This window comes from Cydia fagiglandana, chromosome 7, assembly GCF_963556715.1.
Source record: "Cydia fagiglandana chromosome 7, ilCydFagi1.1, whole genome shotgun sequence".
In the NCBI taxonomy this organism is placed as follows: domain Eukaryota; kingdom Metazoa; phylum Arthropoda; class Insecta; order Lepidoptera; family Tortricidae; genus Cydia; species Cydia fagiglandana.
The window spans coordinates 12188180-12206031 of NC_085938.1; the positions used below are offsets into that span (position 1 = coordinate 12188180).

General features: G+C 38.4%; 2 protein-coding genes across 3 annotated transcripts in view; both read right to left on the bottom strand.

Moving 5' to 3' along the window:
• Positions 1 to 17852, bottom strand: part of LOC134665895 (uncharacterized) — a 286141-nt gene that overhangs the window by 38634 nt on the left and 229655 nt on the right. The gene's annotated exons all lie outside the window — the stretch shown is intronic.
• Positions 4871 to 17852, bottom strand: part of LOC134665877 (GATA-binding factor C-like) — a 106029-nt gene continuing 93047 nt past the window's right edge. For both annotated transcript variants that reach the window (XM_063522905.1, XM_063522906.1), the window contains exons 6-8: positions 8047 to 8266; positions 6616 to 6755; positions 4871 to 6217 (exon numbers count right to left, since the gene is read on the bottom strand). In XM_063522905.1, coding sequence (XP_063378975.1) covers positions 6191 to 6217; positions 6616 to 6755; positions 8047 to 8266 — 387 coding nt within the window. In that variant the 3' untranslated portion in view covers positions 4871 to 6190. The remainder of the gene's footprint in view (positions 6218 to 6615; positions 6756 to 8046; positions 8267 to 17852) is intronic.

Consider the following 17852-nt stretch of genomic DNA (forward strand, 5'->3'; position numbering starts at 1 on the left):
CGTTCGCAACGAGATCGCTTACGTAGGACACTTCTATGGGCATCAAAGGATTGATTTCGCCGCGCCGCGCCGCGCCGCGTTCGCGCGTTGTTCGCCTACGTAAGACGTAGCGTAAGTGTATCTGTGATTGAACTAATAAAGTAGGTATGTACAGTCACCACACGGGATTGTTATACCATTTAGGGTTCTTGCTAAATTGGGAATTGTATAGCGTAAGTATTGAGCAACCAATTTAGCTAGGACCCTAAATGGCGCAACATTCGCGGAGCGTGATGGTACCTATTTATTTATCCTAACAATGGTATACCTACAAAGCTAAATACGTATAGATAGGTAACTAAGTTAAGGATTTTATGTTTTAGTTTATCTATTATTCCTCTTGTTTTTATATCTCAGTTCGGTTCTTATATTTTATAATTTGAATGTACTGCATGTCAATCTTTAGGGCCAATACAGACAACGCATACCGATACAGACGTTGCAGTTAGCGTGCAGTCGGCGTGCAGTTCCCATACTAATTGCAGTCGGGTTGCAGTCCTTCTGTATCGGCCCTAATAATTGGAGATGAACTGAAAAACAGCGTTGTGACAGCTACTTAATCTGCACCTCGGTATAAAAATTAATGCTGATAATTTCGTTGCAATATTTTGTTATTTCTGTAGATTTAAGTAATTATTTCTGCTTTTGTGTTGAAATCGTTTATTTCATTTTCTTGAATTTATATGTATGTACGTGTGTGGCAATAAATTATTATTGTAATCTACCTACCATTAAGATTATAATAACACATCATTTATAAAAAAAAGTGTTAAGAATAAAGGCTTGTTATTTTATTGTTCCGTTTATTTTCGTCACTCTATTTTGACAAGTACAAAGTGCGTGTGAGCTTGTCATTAAGAACTCAATGTGCGTATATATTAAAAATACTTCTGTCATTTTATCAAAATTCCGCTTTCCTGACCTCACCTGTCTTAGGCCCTCCAGTCCGTTACCTCAGTCGTACAAGACAATTAGCATACTTTCTGTACAAAAACTTTATTCTACCCCCAATATCTTAATATTCAATACCTTACCAAATAATAATTAAATACGGCAGTTCGTCTGCCGAATGCATTAAGGGTCGTTTTCTCTGTATATATTATAATATTAATGTGCGAGGGAGCCGGCAGGTGGACGCAACGTTATTATGTTACGGACACCCAATACCTAACACACTGTTTATTATAAGCCGCGTACGTAAATAAGGTATTATAACACGTATAACTTACGTTCACATAATCTGTATAATTCGGATGTCGACGGCTGTGTCGCATGCGTTTTGTATTTTTTAGGGTTCCGTACCCAAAGGGTAAAACGGGACCCTATTACTTAGACTGCTGTCCGTCCGTCCGTCCGTCTGTCACCAGGCTGTATCTCCCGAACCGTGATAGATACAGATAGACAGTTGAAATTTTCACAGATGATGTATTTCTGTTGCCGCTATAACAACAAATACTAAAAACAGAATAAAATAAAGATTTAAGTGGGGCTCCCATACAACAAACGTGATTTTTGACCGAAGTTAAGCAACGTCGGGCGGGGTCAGTATATACTTGGATGGGTGACCGTTTTTTTTTTTGCCTTTTTTTGCATTATGGTACGGAACCCTTCGTGCGCGAGTCCGACTCGCACTTGCCCGATTTTACATTACTTCTTTTTTATTTATAAATTACTCCAGTGTAGGATTCCATTGGACCGGTAGATAATCGTTCCTGTTTAATTTAAATCTTTGATCTGTTATCTAATAGGAGTATTTCCGAGAACAAAATTCTTTGATTCCAGTATGTGATACTACATAGTTTTATCATTTTATTAGTTTATTAAATAGCTTACGGACGTAAAGCTATGATACGCTATCATAAAATCATTTTATTCAGCTTTCATGCACATCCGAAGTAATAAAACCCACGTTAAGTTTAAGTAGTAGGTAAGGTAAACGTACTTGTGCTCGACATGCTAATGCCCAATAGATGACACCTTGCTGTCACCTCTATTGACAATGATCATGTACTTGAGACCGCGTCGAGTACCAGTACGTTTACCTTACTAGGTACCTACTTTTTTGTTACAAGTAGGTAGCCAACAAAATGTAGCTAGGTAATTAGGTGGGTACCTATATGACGTCATAGAGCTTAATCATTTCATGAAATTTTAGAATTGATCACTTCATGATATGGTTAGGTTAGACTTTTTCATGATGTGGCTAACCGATCATTTCATGAATTGATCGCCAAATTATGGAATGATCAATTCTAAGATAATTAATAATAATTCTATGGCCAGGACAAAGATACTTACCTGCCCGTCATTTTAGCAGATCATTCATAAACAGCTTTAAATGAGATTACAATCCTAATGCCAATGCTCACTTGAAATTTTGTCCAACCTTAGGGTGGTATTCCACCTATCCAATTTCTTTGTCCAATGTGTAGGCATTGCGTCTCACATTTAGCTTTAATGAGAGAGTGAGATGCACTGACATTGGTCAGGTGGAATACCACCCTTACGTACCTACATTTTAAAATAAAAATCATGTTTATAAAAAGCTCACAAGTTGCCAATATTTTTCGCGTTTAGTTTCATTTTACTTAATTTCTTGTAACACTGTAAGTTTTTTTTTAATGTACCAACTGTAACTGCCTATTCTCATCAAAAAGCAATCTTTCTATTAAAGTCGAGGACTCGTGATAAAGGGGCGTTCACACTTGATTGGAGCGTAATCCGGGTCCGCGGGGCAGCAGGACGGCACTAACATGCCGACTGATGACCGGATCTCGCATGCAGGGCCCTTCGCATTTAACCTGCATTGATCAACATTCATCATAACAGCTTTTTTTTCTTGACATAGGTTGGTAAAAGGGGCCTATTTTATTGTATGGCCTGAAGTTTACTAAAGTCTACGGGTTTACAGGTTGTTGCATATGAAATAATGGTTTCCTGCCGTTGGCCCTTCATAACTTTTGCAATATTACTTAATGTTTTTTTATTGTTAGGTTAATTCAAGATAGTGACGAATGTATGAAATCCAAGAAATCGAATGATATTTTCATTTTAGATAACAAAAAATAATGTATGTATTGCCTAAAATACTTATTATTTTATCATATTTGCAGAGTTATCAACAAATTCGCAACGATGCGATACCTACAAGACCTACATAGATTAAGTAAAGGAAAAACTCAACGTCGTGTTGTACCAGCTGTCAAGGAGAAGGCAGGACCAAGGACCAGCATGCATGGAAATCGCTCTACCGACAAGAGTCTAACTCTTAAAATAAATATATGAAGATGATACGCAGCCATTAGGCGACAAAAGAAAATCAGTGATTAAACCGGCAAAAGGCTTTATAATTTTTATTGTTTATGATATTAATTAGATACATTACTTATATTTAATGCTTGCCCCACAATAGATATGCCAACGTAAATACTGACGTTACTCAAATACACACAATTCTTATGGTAGAGATAATTATTTTATTTTATAATGCTGCAAAGTGCGCTACGTGACTTACTTCACGCTTGACCACATAATGTCTTTTATTCAAAACCGCCAGCCTGAATTCGAAAGCAAATCAAATGCTTCGTGACATTAGTCTGGTGCGGGGTCAGCGAGATAAGCCCAAGGTAAGTCCGAGATTGATTCCCGGATCAACCGGATAGTCGGAGCCGCTCGAGTGTGGACGATCCTTTACTCACGACTCGCCGCTCTCTATGACTGGTTTCTTAAGGGATTTGTGAGTTTATTGTCTCGGACACTTTAAATCAATAACAACAATTCGGAAAATATTTTATTTGAATAGCGCTCTCATCAATCTTAAATATTTGCGCTGGCCTCGCAGATTTGCCGTGTTTCGAAATGCCTGCAGCGTTTACTTACTCGTAATTTAGCGAAGTGCGAAGTTCCGTCACAGAGGGGGGTAGTGCATTCCCTCGGGTGTGAAGAACATCGCGTAAGTCTCGAATATTCCGCGAGTGGCCGCGCTATAAATCGCGTAGAGTGATGGTTGCTTTTTGCTGTGGGACATTTTTTCCCGCGCTAGCACCGCATATATCACGGCGGCGGGGTGACTTATGCGGCTGTGTCTCAACTCGCTTGCTTAAAAATACCACACTATTTTTGCAAATGCTCGCTTACCTTTTTTGGCCGCTCGTCTCCTTCAACCTTTATTCCTACGCCATTGTACGGTCACTTATAAAACGGAAGTTCGTTATAACAATTTTTAGTTAGCTTAGTATAAGCGATGAGAATTTGTTCAATCGACTTTTAAGCCCGTGATCTCGACGCTCTGAAGCGTGATCGCTTACAAAGTTACCAAAATCTCCGACTTAAAAAGATCAATTGCAAACATTAATTGTGTCGCACAATAGGGCACCCTTGGGATCCTGCCTGAATTAAACCGCAAATAAACTGAGTCTGCGAGTACTATCGCAGCGGAGCGGGGAGCGTTTTACTTTTATCCGATGGCCATTCTTCTGAAATGCGATTAAAATTGAATAGGTCCATATGTCGCAAGCAGGGTTGCGTCACAATCACACGGCCGGCTGCATTTTCAATTTGCCGCGAGATAAACGCGAGTTTTGGACGACTTTTTCTGCGGAATAGCGGAATTGATCCGGCGACTTACGGCCGGCGAAGAGGACGCCAAATTGGATGGTCAATTGATTTGCTTTCTGATTTAAGACTATTGATGCGTTTCTAGTGTGAAGACCAGGGGAGACATTGACACCCATTCATTGCCACTCGTTGGTATACCTACATTTAACTACACAATTATTTAGCGTTAAGTTAGTAATGGTAAGTAGTGGTAGATGAAAAATGTAATGAAACGTTTTGATAATATCAATATTGATAATTTATTCACAATTTTATTTAAAATACACAACTTCACAATGTCCTGTTTTAAAAACTAAAAACTTTAGGTACTGGATATCGTTACGGGTTGTGTTGCAGTGACCACTAATTTACAATTTTATTTTGATAGTCTTATAATGATTCCATTATTTCTTTCTACAGATTCATTTACATTCATATTATGTACATATTTTGGGGGTTTCAGAACAAGTTGGTGTATGAAGCGCAAGTTTTTATCTGAATTACTTTAATACCGACGATAATTAATTCATTTACTTGACGATTCATTCACAAAATTGTTCAACATCTATATGGCCACTCAATATCTTAATTTACCAAGGGTACGCATGTAATATAAACTTTTAGTTTAGTACTTTTGTGACATAGACAATATTTTAATTGATAAATATACCAATGCGCTATTAAATCCAGTGGCCATCTTCGCTCGCAACAACTGAAACATATGTACTGATATCCACAAAATCAGTTCTGAATTACGTCACTAATTAAAACGGCTATTATTTACAAATTGCATGATTTAAACCTATTACATAAATTACTATTGCATTTCATTCAATATCAACTATACTAATAAAATGTACAAAAGAAATCTCTGGAATAACTCTCTGAACACATCACAATTCCTATAGCCAACCGAGCCGTCCAAATTAAATATAAGAAAGAAAACAATTTATACAGGAACGAAATATAACTTAATATGAAAGATATGTACAAATACACATGTTGTTTCTCGAACAATACTTAGTTATATATAAATCATCTAAGCCGACTTCGTACCGACCTTACCTATATTATAATACTGTACAATTTCGCTAGTTACTTCTTCATTGTAAAACACCTTACTTAATACTCGTAGGAAACTGATCACGGAATATCAAAGTCTTATGGGCAACGTGCTCCGGTATCGAGTCTACAGCTGGCTACATCTACAGTCAGCTGCGTCTGTATCGTAACCAAATATTAACAAGACATTTTGGTATACAACGACGTGTAGCAGACTAGCCCTTCACTGGGATATTTCCTTTTCAGACATCTTCAATTCAAACTGCAGAACGTTTGTATAATCTTACAAACATCAATTCTGTATACAGTCTTATAAATTATGTGATGTGCTGAAGTGTCATTGGGATAACTACAATGTACGGTTAGTAGACCGTGTGATCACAGCATGTTTTGTGTTTGCTTGCGCGCGCGCAGGTCTGCAGCCGTCGGGGACGGCGTATTTCTTTCAACAATATTCTCATAAATTTGCAGGCTCTTGGGTTTGGTTGACTTATCACGTGTACTCACTCCTCCAACCAGTCTGCAACGAAAGAAAAAAATCGTTAATTTTATAACCACATAATCTAGGTTTAACCTTATTGTACAAAGTTTTTGAATAAGTAACTTTATAGTTGTTAAAAAGTATTTAAATACTAACATATAGTACCCACCCGGCGATAAATATTGCACATCGGAATTTCGGTTTCATAGATCGTTGTCTTTTTCTCTCTCATGTTCTCTTTCTAATCTCGTGCAAATATCGCCGGGACCCGTAGTGACGCAAATTCATGCCGATGTCATTTATTATCCCTAATTAAAAAAATATATATTTTCCAGTTTGATATAAGTTCAATTCTGTCTATTTGGAAGCCTTGTGAAGTTTTCTCTTAGATTAGCAGGGCATGTAGCAATAACGATAGTGATGACATGATAGCTTACCATAGAGTTGAGTTGCGCGAGGTGGTGGTGGTGGTAGGGGTTGTGCGAGGTGGGGGGCGGCGCGAAGCCCTGGTGCGGCGCGCCGTACCAGTGGGACATGTGCGCCGCCGCCGGGTGCACCAGCCCCACTTGGTGTTGACCTGCACAAACAAATGACAACAGCATAGTATAGTATGAAACATGTAGTACTCGTACGTAAATAAGTACAACCTTGACGGTAGACAACAAAATACATGAGCAAAAGGAAATAAATGTATTGATCTGTTCAAACATAAACATTGGCTGAGCCTGCCATATTTTTTTTACAATTATGAACGAACGTAACGACACGATTTTGGTTGCAAAGGCCCGTTCGAATCTTCAGGGAAAACAAATAAATATAAATGCATACGATTAAAGGTTGGTTTCAACAAGCCGCCTCACACAGGCGAAAAATCAATAAAAGTCGGACAAAACCAAAAAACTTCTAAGTAGCCCCAACAGGCAAAAACCAATCTTAGCGGGTAGTCCAATAAACAGTGCACGCTACTCGCATAATCATTTTCATGTTAGAGTCATCTACGCGACACGTTCTCATTCCAAAGTTCGACTTGTTCAAAGGCGAATATTTTAGTGCTCTGCGAGTGTTACTTATGTGCTTACTTATTTATCGTTTGCTTCCAGAAAGTTGTGATTTAATGATGGATACCCTTCCAGGAGGTAATAACCTAATTACTAATAGTTACTTTTGATAGCTATGCTTGCTTGTTTATTATAAAAAAAAATAAGTGTAATGTCTTGTATTTTTTGCACATTGTTCAACTTCACCAAGGAGAAAAGTACAACTTCCTGATAGATCCGGTTTTGATATTATCAATTTTAGAAACTACAGAACTTGGATTTTAACATACAACCATTATTTTATGCGACCTTACGCGACATTTTAACAAAATTTTCATTTTAATCGATGACTAGTTTAATCAAAAATGTGACTAAGCGACATTTTTTTTAGGCAAATGGCTATGGAAGACACTTTCAAGAGACTTTTAGTGTCTTCCGATCCTTATTTAACAGGACTAAGAAAATTGGGTGGTAAAAAGTCGCTTCCCAAGAAGCTTCGCTTTTAGAAGAAGATATTATGATCAAAATTTAATAAAATGTCATAATATAATTGTAATTTTGTTTTTATTAGTTGGCAAACCTGCATTAATACGATTTCCATAATAATCCTGAATGTTTAGGTTTTGTCCGACTTTTATTGATTTTTCGCCTGTGTGCGCCTGGCACTGTTATTATAACGTTAGCTAAATGTTATTGCATGAAAAGTATCATAGTTCGCTGCTGAGTGGCGTTAATAAGTCAATTGACGTCCAAAGTCTCGGGTCGTTAATCTTAATCTTGAGCTACAGTTTGCATGTCTTTGCTCGATGCAACAGTCAGCCTTTTACTCACCGAAATCCATAGCAGACGGGAAGGCTGATCCCCCGAAGCCCTTGGTGGCATCCCCGAGCGGCTTGATCATGTCGCCCATGACGCCGCCCAGCGCCAGCGCGCACGCGCCGCCGCCGCCCATGCCCATGCCCATGCCGCCCTTCTTCTTCTTGCTCTTGCTGCTCAGCTTGCGGTTCCGCGTCTGTATGCCCTCCTTCTTCATCGTCAGGGGCCGGTTTACCTGCAACAATGGAAACTCTAAATCAGTATGTTTCGTAAACAATTTATACTTGGTCAAGCAAATCTTGTCAGTAGAAAAAGGCGGCAAATTTGAAAAATCGCGGATTAGCAACGTTACGTTTGTATTGTTCGAAAATCGCGTGTTATTTATATCTTATCTGTGGAACTGTTTTGTTTACATTTCATCGGTGTTCGATGTACATTGCTATTTTTTCTTAGATTGCTTTACATTGCTAATGGCATATCCAGCTTGACAGACTATATAATTTTATTTTTGACATTGATTATAATTAAGTAAAGTATACAAGTGATAAAATAATACCCAAATAGAAGTTACAAGCACTCTAGTCATTTAGCTTTATGATTCACTTAGTGTAACATTTGCTTTTTTACGACTAACCGTCCGACGTAAAGTTTGTGCAAACGCCTATTAAAATGACAAAGACGCCGTTGCTTTTACATCCAGAGTATAATTCTGTATTTATAATAAGAGCGTACCGTGAATACCAACGCGGGTTTCCTCAATGAAGTAAAACATCAGCAACACGACTATAAATCGCAAATGGGTCCGGAGTCATGCGCACAGGCAGGACTTTATCGTTGACATTTAGCGGTATGAAAAAACGTCAGCGGCACCATGTTAGAATGCTAACTACAAGTATAAAGGCTCGCCGAGACCATAAAACGCTATCACAATAGTGCTGCGAATATTTAGCTGTTGGCCTGCCGACGCGCCGACCGCCGACGCATCCCAATTACTGCACATGCAGTTGCTGGGAATTGACGGTAGCCTTGTACCTCTTTGTTGAGGTTGTAGTCCTCTTCTATTGTAGAGGTCATGGTTTTAAATTGCGTCATGGAATTATTTGTCGCACACGAAGTATTATTTTGATTATTGATATTTGAAGCCTACTTTTTGGCACATTGCATTCAAAAGCTTTGATAATAATTAGGTATCTTGTTGAACCTTTGGTATTCGATGCAATAAACCAAAGTTTAACAACCTCTGCACACGATCATCGTTTGTTTGTTTGCATTAATTACGTAACTCGGTGAATTTCTTTAGTTCCTCCGCCAAATTCGCGGGTCAAGTGTCCCGGTCACTCCTGCACGGCACTTCGGCGAAGCATGCGTCACGACGGACGGACGGACAATGAGTTATTCATTGGCTTCAAGGAAGGCGGCATGTGCCCTAAACGCACGATTTGATCGCTCCGCCAGCCCATACGCATGACCTGATCTTGTTTGTTTTCTTTTTGGACATGTGCAATGACTGTTACGCTAATGCAGTTTGATATGTTCATGTGAGCGGTACATGATGAAATTATTAAATGCTAATGAGGCCCTTAGTGACCATGTTTAAACGTGAGGTTAGAGCGATGTGATGCAACGACTAAATTGAGTTGTGAATTATCGACTTAATTGGAACTGCTACTAGAATTTATAGGATATGTGTTTCTAACACAGATTATTATATACATTACATAATTCCACGACTAACATAGTCTTGCCTTTTCTGTTTACACAGTTTTGCTTAAGTAGTCCGACTACTATTTCAAAGGTAAAGGTCTAATATTTTTGTCAAACAACCAGGCTGCGTGGACAGCAATTGCAAATGGACACAATACTGTCATGCGGAATTGACTAAAGAGAAGAGGTAAAACACATATTTTCCATTAGATATGAGTAATTATCCACCAAAATTAGTCCTTTAAGGATGACTCACGTTAAACCGGGCCGTGTCCGACCCGGAGCTTCCGTCGAAACTTTTTCTATAGAAAGCATTACGTGATCGCCTGTCATGTCATAGAAAAGTAAGCGCCGGAATCTCCGGCCCGGACACGGCCCGGTCCAACGTGAATCGTCCTTTATCCCGCTGAAGCCCGGCATCCTTAACGGCCCATGCGCCAATTCCCGTAATGCGTTCCCGCGAATCGCCCACACGCGCCGCGCATACCGCGCCGTCGACGCTTCCAATTGAACCAATATAAAATGCATTAATACAAGGCACTCTGTCCACTGATTAATGAAGAACAGTTGTGAAACTGAAAAGTTATGAGAAATTTCGTTTTGTACTACTTATTTTAGCGCCTGGGCAGATAGCAGATAGATAAACAAGACTCAGATTAATCCAGCCCTGATGTGAGTGAAGCAAGTGTAGTTACATGAATTCATTCTTCTTTAAAGGTGACAGTCCATTTCCAACGACAGCTGCACTACTGTTCATTTTACTATGGAAATTGACAATGACAGCGACGCGTTCAGTACCGGTAGTGCAGCTGCGGTTAGAAATGGAATGTTACCATTAATGTCATGAAGGTACTACTTGTTTTAGATTTAACAGGATAACAAATAACTATCTCTTCTTCCTCGGGTTATTCCGACATTTTCCCACGGCTCATGAGCCTGGGGTCAGCTTGACAACTAATCCCAAGAATTGACGTAGGCACTAGTTTTTACGAAAGCGACTACTATGCCTTAACTAGGCCTTATTGGGATTACTCCGGTTTCCTCACGATGTTTTTCTTCACCGAAAAGCAACTGGTAAATATCAAATGATATTTCGTACATCGAAAAACTCATTGACACGAGCCGGGGTTCGAACCCGTGATCTCCGGATTGAAAGTCGCACGCTCTTACCGCTAGGCCACCAGCGCTAAAGAAACATACTTATATATTTTTTTTATGAATTTCAATAGCCAGTTTTTCCATGTCTTCTTCCTCCTCGCGTTATCCCGGCACTTCGCTACGGCTCATGAGGCTGGGGTCCGCTTGACAACTAATCCCATGATTTGACGTAGGCACTAGTTTTTACGAAAGCGACTGTCATCTGACCTTCCAACCCAGAGGGTAAACTAGGCCTTATTGGGATTAGTCCGGTTTCCTCACGATGTTTTCCTTCACCGAAAAGCGACTGGCAAATATCAAATGATATTTCGTACATAAGTTCCGAAAAACTCATTGGTACGAGCCGGGGTTTGAACCCGCGACCTCCAGATTGCAAGTCGCACGCTCTTACCGCTAGGCCACCAGCGCTAAAGAAACATCCTTATATATTTTTTTATGAATTTCAATAGCCAGTTTTTCCATGTAGCTCTACAAAATGTGAAGTCCTCAAATTTTATATCCTAGCTATGCCTATCTCCACTGATTAAACTTCTTAAGTAAGCTAGTGCCGGCAGATTTAGCCAGAGCAAATTAGGTCGAGATACTTGTATGAGGTTTTTCGCGATTGCGGGGGCGCGGAATGGCGAGCTGCATTAATGGAGACTTTGATGTTCGAGCTAAGAATAGATGAAGGAGATAGGGTCAAATGATGTCTGCTGTCTTGATAACTGCATATAACAAACGTCTATACAGGGACTTCCTATTGACGACTCAAGTACACATCTTGTAAAGTATACTTTTATATCAATAACTTGGAAACAAGTCAGGTTAGTTAAATAACTGTATCAAGATATAGTAGATACGGTAGGTATAGTACACAGATGTACTTTATGTCCTCCTCAAAATCTCCGTAAAGCTTAAGTAATGTTTTTCCTCACTATATATTAAATATACATAATATGTACAAGCAAATTTGGGTCAAAAACCGTGGTGAAATCCTTCTATGGACATTACAACAGTTATCAACTTGGATACATTTCTCTAAGACTTTCATGGTAAAATTTAAGCACTATAGGAGGTATTTACATGCGTACGAGTATAAGGATAAAGTCCGAAATATACGTTTGTTTCACAGAAAAGTCGCATAACCTTAATTCATACCAAATAAGTTTTTCTCATATATCTCACTTCATGTCTAACTGTAGTCTTTATGTTTATGTCTAAATAGTAGGACGCCTCTATATCCGTTCAATTAAGAGTGACTTTATTTCTTTCGATTATATGAATATAATTAAACATTAATTGTATAGTTAAGCCAAAGTACTCCAGCAACTACATGGAACGCTCGCTATAACTGTACCACCACACCATAGCCGGCACACGGAAGCGCGCCAGTATATAGTGCATATTACATGACATAAGGCATCCGCCATGTTAGATAAATTGCTTAATAACTGGCCATTATGTCAGGTTAATTACGTCGCTGCCTGTTCCCATTCTACTGTATATGTACAAGGTATATAGGCACTCGGTTGTACAGTTTAGGTATACATACTGAAACAGTTGTGTAATTCGAGGTGAGTGCACGAAATACTAATAGGTCTAATTGTTACGCTTTCAGGTTTCAGTGTTATGTAAGGAAAAATATTTACAACTATGAACACTTTCTAGACGGGCGTATAGAAGAGAATATGTAGAAAGAGTATTAAAATGTTTTTTTTTTAATGTTGTGTACGTTGTACGTACCTACCTTCAAAAAAGGAAGAAGTTATTATAAAATAATTTCACGAAATATCTACAACATTCATCGCATAAGCTTATTGCATTAGCGCTCAAAAAACTTAGTCTCTAGAAAACCTTTATAGCGCAATAATTACAATGTATGATAGTATGACTACAATGTTTCACTAATTTATGAATAACTCAGAGGAATAACTGTCGAAGGGACGGGGGAAGGGAAAGAACCTTTGCCGACACACCGAAAACATGCAACAATTACATGTTTCGTAGAGAAATGAACAAACATAAATCCGCAAGCTTAAAACTCAAAGCCATTAAAAGCTAAGGGCCACATAGGAACATCAAGAATCATAATTGCGGCAGAAATACGGGGGTCATACGACGCACAACGAAACACGCACTTTGCATGCAACATTCCGCCCCCGTGTACTACGTGACGGGGCTGCACGTGACGGCGAGGAGACAGTGAGGCAGCAAGCGGAAACGTGAGCGGGCGCTGAAGCGGTGGCTTTATTGGGACTAAACGACGCGCGACGGTACGCCTGTGCGCGTGTTTGGCGGTATAAAAATTAAAAAAGACATACACCTGCTAAGTAAATCCTTTTGAAAGTTCCAAGTGTTAAAAATCGAATTGTAAGCAACAATATATATATATATATATATATAATGATATTAAAATGATATCTAGATACATAAGTACCTATGTAGGTACTTATTGATTAAAAGAGGAAATAAAATAAATGAATATATATATATTTAGTGCAATTACTATATCATAGTCTGAAACATGCGCCGAATTTATATTTGTACCTACTTATAGGTTATGTTTGTCTTTCCCATCACGAACAACAACAACTACGGAACAATGGTTATAATGTTTATTATTGTATTTTTTTACATTATATAGATTCCATCTGATAAGATCTCTGGATATCTGAAAAGTCGTAGCGGAGGCGAAAGCGCTAGTAATATGAACCTGAAAGTGAGAGCTCTGGACGATAAAATTAAACACATTGACTTGAATTCACGTTGATTTCTGAACCCTATAAAAGTACTAAATACTAGTACTTTTTATGTATTTAATTTTATCTTCCAGAATTCTCACTTTCAGGTTCATATTACTAGCGCTTTCGCGTCCGCTACGACTCCCGCTAGCGCCTACTCTCTGTCGCGCCCGAAAACGTGAAGCGACGACGCATAAAGCAGCGCCATTGGCCAGGCCTGTAAAAGCCGTAAGTTCACGGAGATATGTGCTGCTTTAAACCGGGACCAATAAAACACAGTCACCGTTCCGGTTTTTAAGCTAAAATTTCGACTGAAATGCATGTCGCAACATAGTTACTGAAATTGCGCAAATATTTCATACTTGCCTTGCCAGTTTAAAATTCAGTGTACATGCCTTACCTTACCACTAACTTCTTTGAAAACAATTTCTAAGTAAAAATAACAAAAGGTAAGTATTTAGGTTATTTTGTAACTTTCTTCTGGCGAAAATCGATGACTTGATAATTCTATGATACTATAGAATCATTTATGAATGAATAACATTTATCATTTATGTAGGTAGGTACCTAGCTAAGCCGGCAAAATTGGGGTGATACTACTGATATACTAATGTAAGAAAGAGTATGATATGTATATGTAATACCTACCTACTCAGCATGGGGTGTATATAAAATATATGATTACTATGTAAAAATATTAACCTAACCCATAAAAAGAATACTGTACGACAAAATGCGATAAAACGCTTCAAATATACGACGAAATTCTTTACAAGCGATTTATGACTTCACATTGTCGATGAAAACATGAAACCACATAGTTACACCCGTGAACTAAAGTAAAAGCCTTTAATTGATTCAGGAAAACCCAGTGCACCGCGGCATGAGCGGTGGCGTGCGCGGCGCGCATTCACCCACCCTGCCCTGCTGGTATCAACCGAACATTCACCTACAAATCTGAAGGATATTTACAAGCTTATGTTTGGATTGTGACCTGAATTTTGTATGCATGCTAGCTTTTATGAAAGTTTGGTTTTAGTTTCAGCTTAATAATAGTATAAGCAGTGGTGGCCGAGTGGATATGACGTCTGACTTTCAATCCGGAGGTCGCGGGTTCAAATCCTGGCTCGTACCAATGAGTTTTTCGGAACTTATGTACGAAATATCATTTGATATTTACCACTAGCTTTTCGGTGAAGGAAAACATCGTGAGGAAACCTGCATACATCTGCGAAGAAATTCAAAGGTGTTTGTGAAGTCCCCAATCCGCATTGGGCTAGCGTGGGGACTATAGCCCAAGCCCTCTCGCGCATGAGAGGAGGCCTGTGCTCAGCAGTGGGACGTATATAGGCTGAAATGATGATGATGATGATGAATAGTACTCCTGTAAAACGATACATTTGTTAGAAAAATGTACATAATTTTTATTATGTATTTCCTACTCTAATATCGCAGATAACGTCCTTTACTAAGATGTCGATACCTACTTATTTTAAATTAATTATATGTGAATAACTACAACCAAATATTGTGCGTCTTTTGACGTAAGTACTTATTTGTGTCTAATGAGCTTTACAAGACTTTACAAACTCTGCAAGCTATATAAAATAATTAATTGTGTACAGCCACCAATTATAATCACTATACGAACAGCCCTGGGAAATGCAAACAATACTTTCATAAAATACGAACAACGTTTTCTATAAGAGCTAACTCGAAACAAAACTAGCGGTAAGATGTTCAGATACGCACCGCGAAGCAGTCAGCACGTAGACTACGCACTTGTGAAATCAAGCCATAAAAACTTATGCGAATGTCTATGCTTGCACGAAATCTTCACCTGCAGAGGTATGCGAACGTGAGACTGCCGTATTCGAACTTCAAGATATTCACAAGAGACGACACGTACTAATAGATCGCAATTCGGGCAACCAATGTCACTTTTACGTTAGATAGAGTTAGATATCTATTTGATGTGAATTGGTCTAAGTCATATCCTGTGGAAATCGTTTAAGAGTATCTTCAGAATCGCGCAAATGTCAAATTTGACAGGTTAGATCTTAAACATATCGTTACCGTATCTTGGTGATGTCTAAAAGATGTCTAATAGATGTCTATTTCAAAATCCGAATCGGGCTCTCAATAGAAACGTAACGAATGCGTTCCAAAATTAAAATTTCGCGATGCACTTTATTGTGCGTGCGAATAATTACGTTACATTTCTAGATGCGGTATCGGGGACGAAGTTATTACACTATCAGAGCCATCTGCCGAGCGAGCACACACATAAAACCGCTCAAATGGGAAAATAACAGGCTCACTCCACAATGCCATGGAAAATACCGCTCACGGTACCATTTTCCGAGCTAGAAAGCCTAGTTTAATTAAAGGGAAGCAGTTGCAACCTTTTATTGCTCCATAAAAGTGCATTCTTAACAATGACCTGTAAATCATTTTCGCTTGTTATGTGCCCATTTAAAATTATACTATATTTTTCAATACGTCTGCTACAGATAAACATCGGATAGACAGGCAGTTTAAGTTCACAATGAACCATATAACTAAATTAGCAATCAATTATCGGGAAAAAAGCGTGCACATCTATTACGGCGCAAAAACGCCGTGAATTGCTCCATTGAAATTGATCGGCGCATTTACGGTGTGAATTTGTTTTTTCTCGTAGCCAATAATCATATTGTCATAATTCGCACAAATGAAGAGTTATTACTCTACGGGGTGTCACAAGAATTATCGCTAGCACGATGCTTGCACTTTACAAACGCTAGCTTTCAAGTTCTTATTAAATAAATCCTCTAACTTTTAGAGGTAAAAACAGACATAGACAATAAATGCAAACAAATCACTGGGTAGTGTAATAAATAATAAATACCTAAAACAAATAAATAATGTAGATGTATATAGTAGTGTACATATCCCAATTATTAAAGAATGCATACTTAAACGCGTTGCATGCATTTTTGCTACAAAAAGTTGTAAAATGACTTGACCCAATAACTGGCGTAATGCGGTCACGTGATGATGGATAATGAACGGAGACGCTCGTGTCACTTCAACCATTCGCTATCGGTTTTGACACTTATGAGAGTTAAGGCGACAATCTAATATTTATTTAATATTTATTTTTTCTAATTTTTTGCGACAATTTAGGTATTTTGCAGGTTTAAAAGTTATTTTTACAGATTAAAAACATCAACAATACGTAAAACAACATAAAACTCTAATAAAACTGCACGCTTGTTGTACGTTCTGCAAACAATCGAACACCCACAGCCATAAATATCGCATTGTTATGCGATAATACTCCAATTTATCTCGTAATGAGTTTTGTCAACTTAATTAACGAAAGCAATTAGTAATTGTCTCACAGTTACTTAGAGCTTACTTAATTATTTGCCAGCATTGTTTATAATGTCTATTTTCATTTTGTTAGCGACACCTTAAGTGTTGCGTGCGTCAGCTTTATTTCTTTTTTCCGCAACAGCACGTTTTATATTTGAGCTCATTATAAGCGAAGAGTTCCTAGACTTGGCTCTGATTTTTTCCAGTTTATCGGCGCGTGTGAACGGTGCGAGGATGAAAATGGAAGTCTCTACAATTAGCTATTTAAATTAGGTATCCACGAGTCGATTAGGTATTCCAATATGGCAACTAAAATCACGCCATTTTTATACCCGTGTCAAACAAATAATAATTGTCGTTAAGGACTACTCATTGTCATGACATAACAAATCAATTAGAAAAGAAAGACTAGTCCTAGTAGAAAGTAAGTCCACAAATTCCGATAATTGAGAATTGTTTTCAAAGCACTTTTTTAAGCCACTAATCGTCAAATGTTTCATATTTTTCGTTCAAGTTATAAACTTAAGTCTAACTAAATTAATATTAAAATGAAGTAGCATATGGATTGACACTGATCGTCAGTTTTATGATTGCAGCTTACCACCCACCAGTCGACGTCAAAGATATGTTAACACTTTTTGCCTTATTACAAAGGAGTAAGGTGCAAAAGTGTAAACATATTTTAGACGTCGACTGTACAGTTTTAAATCAAAAAATGCTAACAAACGGAGCAAAATAAGCAATTAAGCCGTATGTTTCGGACGGGGTAGATGTGGCGTGGCGCGGCGCTCGCGCAATTGGCCGTCGCGGCCACACGCGCGGGCGCAGCGAAAACCGCAACCATCAAAAACACACTGATTTGATCAATCATGGACT